At 48.9% G+C, this 10,000-nt stretch overlaps 3 protein-coding genes across 9 annotated transcripts in view; 1 reads left to right on the top strand and 2 right to left on the bottom strand.

The window, feature by feature from the left end:
• Positions 1 to 7,318, top strand: part of LOC126575536 (uncharacterized) — a 9,637-nt gene extending 2,319 nt beyond the window's left edge. For 3 of the 5 annotated variants that reach the window (XM_050236268.1, XM_050236266.1, XM_050236267.1), the window contains 10 exons: positions 1 to 453; positions 625 to 828; positions 954 to 1,254; positions 1,616 to 1,693; positions 2,384 to 2,602; positions 2,671 to 3,849; positions 4,365 to 4,441; positions 5,361 to 5,713; positions 5,793 to 6,515; positions 6,591 to 7,318. The exon at positions 1 to 453 is cut by the window's left edge and continues 278 nt beyond it. In XM_050236268.1, the coding sequence (XP_050092225.1) occupies positions 1 to 453; positions 625 to 828; positions 954 to 1,254; positions 1,616 to 1,693; positions 2,384 to 2,602; positions 2,671 to 3,849; positions 4,365 to 4,441; positions 5,361 to 5,713; positions 5,793 to 6,515; positions 6,591 to 6,741 (3,738 nt within the window). In that variant the 3' untranslated portion in view covers positions 6,742 to 7,318. The remainder of the gene's footprint in view (positions 454 to 624; positions 829 to 953; positions 1,255 to 1,615; positions 1,694 to 2,383; positions 2,603 to 2,670; positions 3,850 to 4,364; positions 4,442 to 5,360; positions 5,714 to 5,792; positions 6,516 to 6,590) is intronic. The other 2 variants (XM_050236269.1, XM_050236270.1) reach the window with 2 other exon arrangements.
• Positions 7,319 to 7,398: 80 nt separating this feature from the next.
• The window catches only part of LOC126576747 (uncharacterized), a 10,866-nt gene continuing 8,264 nt past the window's right edge, over positions 7,399 to 10,000 (bottom strand). The window contains exons 10-13 of the mRNA XM_050238051.1: positions 8,433 to 9,307; positions 8,015 to 8,368; positions 7,648 to 7,946; positions 7,399 to 7,586 (exon numbers count right to left, since the gene is read on the bottom strand). Coding sequence (XP_050094008.1) covers positions 7,406 to 7,586; positions 7,648 to 7,946; positions 8,015 to 8,368; positions 8,433 to 9,307 — 1,709 coding nt within the window. The 3' untranslated portion in view covers positions 7,399 to 7,405. The remainder of the gene's footprint in view (positions 7,587 to 7,647; positions 7,947 to 8,014; positions 8,369 to 8,432; positions 9,308 to 10,000) is intronic.
• Positions 9,908 to 10,000, bottom strand: part of LOC126578913 (juvenile hormone esterase-like) — a 4,941-nt gene continuing 4,848 nt past the window's right edge. For all 3 annotated transcript variants that reach the window (XM_050241944.1, XM_050241943.1, XM_050241945.1), the window contains exon 7: positions 9,908 to 10,000. This exon is cut by the window's right edge and continues 348 nt beyond it. The gene's annotated coding sequence lies outside the window, so the exon portion shown is untranslated.

Genomic DNA, 10,000 nt, shown 5'->3' with positions numbered 1-10,000 from the left:
GATGAAACGCGCCAGGACGACCACCATCATCATGAGGAAATCCTGGATGCGATCAACTCGATCGGTGATCATGATGATCACGACGATGATGGAGATGACGCTGAGGCACACGCCGTCGACGATCATGACGACGATCATGACGATGACGATGGGCATGATGATGATGATCAGGACGGTGCTCCCTATCCCGAGGAGGACGACAATGATGACGATGAAGGGGCACAGGATGATGGTGATGATGATGAGGATGAGGGACCAGCCCAGAAGCTGGACGATGATGAGGTAGAGGAGATCTACGCTCAGCAGGAGGCTGCTCAAGAGGAAGCCCTCGCCGAGGCGGAGAGAGACGATGGCGACGATGGCGATGACGACGGAGACGATGATGCCGATGATGGTGAAAAGGATGACGATGACGACGGAGATGATGAGGATAACACTCCGTTTGAGGAAGACGTAAGTGCACAACCATCTTCTCGTTTCGGTTAACAGTTGAGGGAGTTGTTTTTAGTAGAAGTTGTTTTGAGCATGTTTTAAAAAGTATATTTTCCAATTTTTTTTTTTTATTTTGCTTCTGCGCTGATGCTACCTAACGCTTTGAATGGTAAAACTAATCAATCCATCCAGTCCTCTGAAACACCACCGAAAGCGCGCTCTACGGAACATGAGTCTACCACAACCCCAGCCGTCGCTGAGGTACCGGTCACTGGCGATGTCCTGAAAGAACAGATGGATGAGTTGGTGCGGAACTACAACAAGCTAGCCGAGTCGCTGGAAGTGCCAAAGGTCGAAGAAGAGACACAGCATGAACCAAGCCCAACCGTTGGAAAGGTAAAAACATAACTAATCCCTGTGTGCATGGGTGTTTTAATAACATGTTTTGAATCTGTAGCGTTTAGTTATCAACTGATTGTTAATCATTCTTATTGGAATTTATTTGTAAATGGTAATTTAAGGACGATAATGACGACCTCGATGGCAATGATGATGAGATTGAAGCGATCAAAGTTGGGTCTCAACAATCTGCGGGAGATCAGGATGATGGCGATGACGACGATGACGGCGATGACGACGATGACGGCGATGACGACGATGATGGCGATGACGACGATGGAAAAGACATCGAATTCGACGCATTCGTCGATAACGATGGGGGTGAGGAAGAATATCTGGCGAAGCTGCGCCGAGAGCAGGAGCTTCGGGTAGCGGCTGAGGAAGCGCGAAAGGCCGCCATCGAACCCGAAGAGGAAACATCGCGTAAGTAACACTTACGAAGAACGAAGGCAAAATGTAGAAACGGAAATCGGTCCGAAGATTAAGGATATTACAGAATCACAAAATTATATCATCAAACCCCCCTCTCTCTCGTCTGGGGTTTCTCATGGCATCTCATTCCTCTGCCTCCTTCCTCTGCCAAGTCCGCTGACTAAAGCTGACCGATTCGAGCAGAAAGTGCAACTTATTAGCTTGTCGGCAGCCGCCACAGATCAGAAGCATATAACACTGCAGATAGACGCATAAGCAGAAGCTCGATCGGGAGGGCACTCTTTCCCCTTGCGACCATTTGGTAAAATCCAACTAAGTACAACTCCCTTCCCTCGTTGGGCTACACTTTCAGTGACGGTTAAAGTGTTTGTCGGTGTCGCACTGCTCGGTGCTGCGCATCTTCTGTTAACAAGTCCACGTGTTCCTACGAGTGAGTTGTAAACCCCTTGTTCTTTCTTACGTGTACTGTGTCTTTCTTTGCATTTTCTTTTGTTTTTCCTTTTTTTGATTTCCGTTTTGAATGTTACTGTAGTTTGCCTCACTGTGAACAAAATGCCTACTTTGTTTAACTTTGTTTCTTTTCATTTCGTATTTCTGTTATGATTTCACGTATTACATGCGTAGCTTCTGTTTCCTCTTTCGTTGACTTTCGTCACTGGCCACGTGTGTGTGTGCATGTGGATTGTGCGCTAACACATGCCTCGCAGTAATTCTCATCTTAGCTGCTTTATATGAGAATTACCTTTTTGTCGTATCTACTCTCCTTGAATCGATCGAGCGAACATCGATTGTTTGTACTATTCTCCTGTCCGTCAATAATTTGCACTTTCGAGTTCGATTACCTTGATTCTTCACCTGTTCACATGTTCATCTCGTGTGTGTGTCTGTGTTGTTTTAATTCAAAGCAAACGGTAATACGTTAAATGTCCACAGCACTACTCCAGCGGCACATTTAGCAGACAGGAGCAACACCTTAGTGTAATGCTTCGCAAGGCTATTGATGGTTATCTAAGCGTTTCAGTATGTTGTATGTGTGAAAGCATGAGCATTCGCATGCCGTGGTGCGAAAGAACACGAGAACTACAATATTTAATCCGTCGTATTTTTGGCCACGTCTAAGAGCCACCAGCTCCCGTTAGCACGGTCGATGCTAAGCGTGGAACGGTGGATGCGGAATCATCTGTACAAACGCGTGCCCCTCCTTCACAACAGCAAGCACAACCCACCGAAAGCCAGCTTCCTACCACTCAGTCTAGATCCATTCTGGACGATTTCGTTTATGCCGGCCCGACACCTCAACGACACTCGTCCGATGGCAACGAAGTGATCGAAGACAATGGTAGGTTAACGCGATTAGTAATCGAGAAAATCAACATTAATAACCATTTGCACTGACGTGTTATGTAGTGATCGCGTTCGAAGATGAGGACGAGGGGGAACGATACTCCGGCGATGAGTACGAGTACGAGCTGGAAGAGCTGGAAGAGGAAGCGGAAGAGGAAATGGAGGAAATCAACCCGGTAGATGATGAAGAGAGTGAGCAGAAGCTAATAGCTCAGGAGCAAGAGATCGGTGCCTTCGTACCGATTACGTTTGAAGACTTTAGCTCCATGTACCGAGCGTCACCGGAAGTGGCGGAACTGAGAGAACAGCAGCAGCAGCAGCAACTTGAAAGTGAACCTCAATCAACAGTCAGTATGAAAAAGCTTCAGAAAGACTCACTACTAGCGCGTAAGAAGCCTCCGAAGGGAGCGGTAAATAAGTTAATCTACGGTCTGCACAAGGATCCGATCGTGATACCGGACCAGGAGGAGGAAGGTTCGCAGCCGGCAACGGCATCGGTGACGCCGGAAGCGAGAGAAAACGTAAGTGCGAAGGGTGAGAACGCACGGAGCGTGCTTACGGCCCTGCTTTCGGAAATCCCATCACCACCACCACCACCACCACCGACAGAACTCGATCATCAATTCGATAAGTTTGCCTACCCGATACTACCACCATCCGCGACTTCACCGCGTACCGTGGCACCAGGGCGACACCAGGATGTAATGTTTGCTCAGCAGCTACCGAGCGTATCGGCCCTGCAACCACGAGAGAAACATGTCGAATTCCGACTTCCCGAGCCAGAGGAACCTGAAATGCTGGAAGATATCGAACCGTTTGGTGGCCCCAGTGGCACCCAGCTAGACAATGGCAGCAAAGAGAATCTGTTCGTACCCGATACGAGTGAGGAAGAACTCGACCCGGATGAGTACGGTGCCGAGTATGACGAGGAGTACGGCGTAGAGTATGAAGATGAAGAGCACGTGTACGATCAGGACGATATCGATTCAGTGCTGTTGAACCAGTACGGCTCGGACGAGGAGGAGGAACCACTGACAGACGACAACATTCCACCGGGTGGTGGCGAAGATGAGGAATCGGATGTGGATGATTCCGACTTGATGCGCCGATTGGAGGAAAAGTACGGCAAGCTGCCCTCGACGGCAGCATCTACGAGCGCTGCGCAACCGGCCGCCAGTGGCACGAGCCCCGCGCAACAGGCGGATGCCGATGAAGATGAAGCGACCGCAGCAGGGTGGACAAGTATTTATGCCTATTAGAACAGGAGCTTCGCTCATTCGTTCGCTCAATCTCTCTCTCGCTCGCTCGCTCGTGCCGCGTTTTGGCTAATGATCGCGTGTTCTTGTGTCATCAGCATCATCATCACTTCATCTAGGCATGGCGCTGCACTCGCCCCACCAGTAGCAACATTCGGTAGAGTTTAGTTGCATTCTCCCCATTCACGCTGGATCGAATGGGGGGTTCTCATTGCCAATCACCCGCCCGCCAATCATGTTCCCATAATGATTCTGTGATTCTGTAGTGTCTTCGTGGAGATATTAGTTAACTGAAGCACCACCACCACCACAATCCTCCGAATCTAAAGCTCCAGAAACGAAATAGACGACAGCTGATGACTACTCCCGCTTTCCCCTTGAACAACCCACCTTACCCAGAATCCGGTTTTATCGCCCGTGACCGTTGCTTCGGTGGATCTGGATGATTAATGTGCTAATTTTTAATTAATTTTTTTTCTGCCGCATCTTGTGACGAAACAGAAATCCCAACGCGGGCTGAGGAAGCTGATCGGTCCTATCAGGAAGAGCTAAGACGCGCGCAGCAGCAGTTAGACGAGGTAGGTGACTAGGTGGTGGTCCCGATTGGGTATTACGAGCTCTGCCGAGCAGCATCCGCTTTCTTGACGATTGTTCTAACTTTTGTACCATCATTCTTAGGAGTTCGGGTTCGAATAAGATTGAACACACCATCCTAGCCCCATCCATTTCCTTCCATCCCCCTAAAAAGTAGCTTCCAAACATAAACCCTATTAGCTTTAGAATGGAAAACAGGTTTTAATATGCCCATGTAAGGGCATCGCAATACAAGTACGGCCGATCGATTGGAAAACAAGATCCCACATCCTCACGTACAACTAACCTAGACTTATCGACAGGACACAAGACACACGAACTGACAAATGGACAGTTAATGCTTTGTTTTAAATTTTAATTTGAATTATCCGTATTTTTTTTTAACCTTACTCAACGTGTTAGAATGTCGAGATTGACAACTGTCTGCTCTGATCTGTAATGAATTTTCGAGACTCCCGTGCTTGAAGAATGCTAGAGACAGATTCGTGCCATTTCTTACCATCAGCTTCGCATTCCGCATTGGTCACCCACCCGATTCGGATGCACACCGAGTGGATGTTAAGGAATCGTAATCGAATGGATGTATCATTCTTCGTGTGTTATTTTTCTTTGTTTCCCAAATGTTTGCTTCAACATTTTGCTTCCTCTCTACCATTTTGCTGCGCATTTAAACCCATTAAACGCCTAACAACCGAGTGTTGCCATGCTAATCAAGTGTTTTGTGTGTATGTGTGTTTTTTATTTTATTTTTATGTGTGACCATGCGCCTCCTCCTGTAACACCGCTGCGTGTGTGTGGCCGCTACTAAAAATCCAAAACCTGAAATGGGCTTAAACTGCCGCACCACATACACCCACCCCACACGGACGTTCGCGCACATGTCTTCCTGCTGACCGTCAAAAGGGCAAGGCCCAGGAGGCTCTGAAGTCGTTCGATGGAGTGTTGTCCCGGAGGAAGCCCAACTCGATACCGGCGCTAGTAGGCCGTGCACGGGCACTGGATGCGTTGGCTGAACAGCGACGCAGCAATGCGTTGCTAACCGAAGCAATCGCTGCCTACCGGAAGCTAATCGTCGTACAAGAGCTATCAGTGGACGATACGACGTTGCGATCCATTGGGGAAAGGTGCATCGATCGGATGCGCTTCCAGGGCCAGCACGCGAATGCGATCGAGGTGCACCAGACGCTTATCCGGCGGTTTAATGATGAACCACACTTTCGCAATCAACTAGCAGTCACCTATCTCTACATGAATCGGTACGTATGCGTTCGAGTGAGCGCAGCTGTTGGCTAGAAAATGGTGACGATTAATTGCCAACTTGCCTTGTTTTTGTAGGCTAGCCGAAGCGAAAGCTGTCCTGCACGAGACGTTGCTGCGCTGGATCGAAGATGGCTTTGCGCTCGTCCACTATGGTTTCGTGTTGAAAACGTACGACCAAAACATGGAACTGGCGGCACAGTATCTTCGCGAAGGCATCGACACAGGCCACGAGGGTACGCAAGATGGGCGCTTCTATTTCCATCTCGGCGACGCACTGCAACGTTTGGGACGCACCGCCGAAGCGCACGACATCTATCGGCGCGGTGTACAACGCAAGCTGTTCCTTTCGCTCTACCAACGCTCACTGTACAATGTGGACGGGTTGAAGTCTCGTCCGTTTTGGACCGAGCAGCAAACAACCTACGCTGACGAGCTGGAGCGTATCCGGGGTCAGTGGACACTGATACGCGACGAGGGCCTAAAGCTGCTCAACAGTGCCGGAGTGTTTGTGAATGAAACGGAGAATCTGCGCGATCGGGGCGACTGGAAGCAGCTGGAACTATTCTCCCGGGGTGCCCGTGTCGAGCGGAACTGTGCGCGTGCTCCACTGACGTGTCGGTTGGTGGAGCAACACTTTCCGGCCGCACGCACCTGCAAGCGGGGTCAGGTGAAGTTCAGCGTTATGCACCCCGGGACGCACGTGTGGCCTCACTGTGGGCCTACGAACTGCCGGATACGGGCACATCTGGGCCTGAACGTTCCCAGCGGTACTTACATACGCGTTGCCGAGGAAACACGGTCAGTCCTTGGGAGGCGCCCCCCGATCTATCTACCGAAATGCAGCATAACGTTCCGTTCTTGTTTCACTTTCAGATCCTGGGAGAATGGCAAGTGGTTGATCTTCGACGATAGCTTCGAGCACGAGGTGTGGCACAATGGAACGGCCACCCGGCTAGTGCTGATCGTTGACTTCTGGCATCCGGAGCTGACGGAAAGCCAACGAAGAACACTTTCACCGATTTAGGGTACTTGTGGTGCGTGTAACGCAAATGCATTTTACCAGTTAGTTAGCTACCAAGCGTGTGTGCGTGTGAGGGAGAGAGTTTTTAGTAGTTAGGTTAGAGAAGGCTCATAAAAAGAAACAACCATCTTTTTTATGTTGCTTACCCTAGCAATCTCATGTAGTAGTTTGTAGACTCATATCAAATGCAATTCTCAATACCTCTCGAATCACATGTATTTCTACCAAAGCAGGCGTAGGAATAGTAGGGAAATTTCTCGCCAGAGGCTACCGGGTATTTGCTTCGTGCTCGAACAGCACCGTCAAGCGTTGTTAGTTAGATGTAAAAAGTTTGAAAAGACACGGACAAAACAAGACAAAAAAGAGAGACGACACATATCACTTAAAGAAAGAGGACGATCGAAGAGTACAGATAAATTGACTGAAAGTGGAGCGTAGGAGAAAGATGGCGTAGCGCAATCATTGAATCGTCAGTAACCGATTAGAAGATAGAAATTGGAAGGACAGGCATACCAGCCGGAGGGAGGGATCGTTGAGTTGGTTCAAGATAGTATGCGTGAATGAAGAAATCGTTTTTAAACAAACCAAAACAAAAAGGAGAGTTGTTTTCATTTCCGTTGATCTGGTTGATCGTTTATTGATCGCATTATTCCTCATGAATGTTGTTTCAGAAGCTATAGAAATCCGCCCAAAAGTCCACCATTTCCTGATCGAGTAGATCAATCTTGCGCTCCACGACGATCTCATTCGTGTTGTTCGAGTTTACAAACTCCAAAGCCTCCGGTAGTTGGGTTTTTTTAGCATCCCTGGTTGTGAACGTCTTGTTGGGCTTCTCTTCGTCAATGTATCTGTAAAAGTGAAAATATTCTCTGCACTCTTGGCCTTGGCAGACACGAATCCCCTTCTTACCCTTTTCTTGCGAAATCAACCATGAATTTCGTGAACCGTTCCGATACCTTTGCGTCCGGTGTATTTCGGCGAAAGTCCGGAAACAGCAACGGTGCACGGAAGATGTAGATAAGCTCATCGCAATGTACAATCCCGTAGTCTCGCGTTTCGTCGCCTTCCGGATAGAATACCGATGAGTACGATAAGCTTCCTTTGTAGTTGAATTTGTATAGAAAGACGGGGGAGAGCGTATTGTTGTCGCTTTTTCTTAACTGAACGCTCCGTATCAAAGGATATACGAATGATGCTTCATTGAAGATCTGATAAAAGCATTTCGTAAGAATGTTAGGTTGTAATTTTTCTTTTCTGGTCACGATCAAGAGCCTACCCTAGTGATGGTGTCAATGTTGTCCTGCGTAATACATTGATTAGCTTTGCTGGGCTGTTTGTCGAAAAAGCGTTCCAGTAGAAGCAGTGCAGATCGTGGGTTCTTGGTTCCTTTCAACACTTGTAGGAGCAGTTGCTGCTGTTGGGCGATTTTTTCCGGCGAACAATCGGCATTCTTGAGGATGGGTGCACTGAAAATGAATCCATCGTTTGGAACACTGCCGGTTAACCATGGTACCGGCAGATACGATCCTTCTGCCCACAGCTTCAGCGGCGCATCCGTTAGAAAGGGATCCTTAACGGTGGAGGACTCGATTACTGGCCCATAGACAATTGTTGGATAGCGAGAACCGTTCTGTAAGGTACAGAAAATGTCAAACCACTACGTTTAGGATTTATAGAAGATTTCCGACTCCTACCGAAAACGCTGCCAAGCTGCTAACGAATAGGTCCGCGTCAATCGATCGAAGTCTCTCAACCAGATCGGTCGTTGACATGCTGGATGGGTCACTGATTCCCACCAATGCTGCCTGTTGGTGAGCCAACATCAGCGGATCGTCTAACGGTGTACTAAACGGAGCTAACGCGCTACCACTGAGGCTAATCGCACGTTGGAAAAGTCCTTCGTTGCCCTGATGCATCAGGTGGAGCTGCACGCTAGCTCCTCCCGCACTATGTCCAAAGATGGTGACTAGTTGGGGGTCTCCTCCAAACTCACGGATATGTTTGTTGACCCATCGCAGCGCCAAACGTTGGTCTTTCAGTCCAAAGTTTCCACTGGCAGCGGCATCTCCGGTCGATAGGAATCCAAATGGACCCAATCGGTACGGGATGACCACCACTATGACGCGCTGATCAATCAGTTTCTCCGGTCCTACGACCAACGGTGAGATATAGCCAGCCAAAAACCCACCACCATGTATGTAAACCAATGTGGATAGTGGCTCCGAGTGGCTCCCGTTAACGGTTGGCCGTGGTCGATACACGTTAAGGTACAAACAGTCTTCACTTCCCTCGATGCCGCGCTCCGGAATAAATAGATTCTGCTGTATGCAGGCTGATTTCGGCAATCGGCCAGTCGCGTCTAGCTCATCCTTCCACGGTTTGTTTGGTACGGGATCCGCAAACCGGAGCTTACCGATCGGTGGCTTTGCGAATGGGATACCAATGTACGCCTCAAACAGTTGGCTGGTTAGAGTTCTCCTCCACGATCCTCGCATACAACCATCGGCGATGCAAACGCGCGGTACATTTCCACCGTCCGTCCCAACGGCCAGAAGGGTCACAGAAAACACTAGTACACCGGTGGCAAGCATGGCACACACTTTAACACTAACCACCAGTAGCCCGTAGGGCGGTCTTTTATACGTGCAACTCCACCAAAAAGGGATCGGATTGCAAAACTTTCCCCCGTGACACGAATCCAATAACGATCCAGATGTGCGAGGCGCGAGGTTGATTGAGCGCACCGAATTGCGTAGGACACAGCATAAATGCTGACGCTTTACGTTCTCTCCAATAGAGGCTTCCGGGCGGGGTGGTTGGGGAAGTGGATATTCTCGAGCATCGATGGTAAATGGCTTTTCGCTTCGCATCACGACCCATTTCGCAGTTTATCATTCTCGCTCGTGAACTGAATCGCACCTCTGGAAACAGGTTTGTTTTTTCGTAGTTCGTCCGTCGCGCCTTTTAACGATTGCAATCTGTTAAGACATCCATTCGGATGGTTTTTTTTTGTTCAATTCAGGTGCCGCATGGAATGAGGTATCGCGCATAAGAAACGCAAAGACTACACTCCATTAGACGCAGTAACCGTCAGAGCCGGTGGCGACCACTTGTGGCGTGTTATCTTCCACTGTCATCTCTTGCCATATTAATGCGAATTCTCTGCCGGTTTGTCCACTATGTGCTACCCTTCTTTTTTTCTTTTATTCACATTCACATTCTAGCCATTTGATGCCCGGGGAAACAAGCGTGCCTAACCTAC

This window comes from Anopheles aquasalis, chromosome 3 (genome assembly GCF_943734665.1).
Source record: "Anopheles aquasalis chromosome 3, idAnoAquaMG_Q_19, whole genome shotgun sequence".
Classification (NCBI taxonomy): domain Eukaryota; kingdom Metazoa; phylum Arthropoda; class Insecta; order Diptera; family Culicidae; genus Anopheles; species Anopheles aquasalis.
The sequence above is the reverse complement of the archived record's forward strand: the minus strand, read 5'-3'. Positions and strand labels throughout refer to the sequence as shown.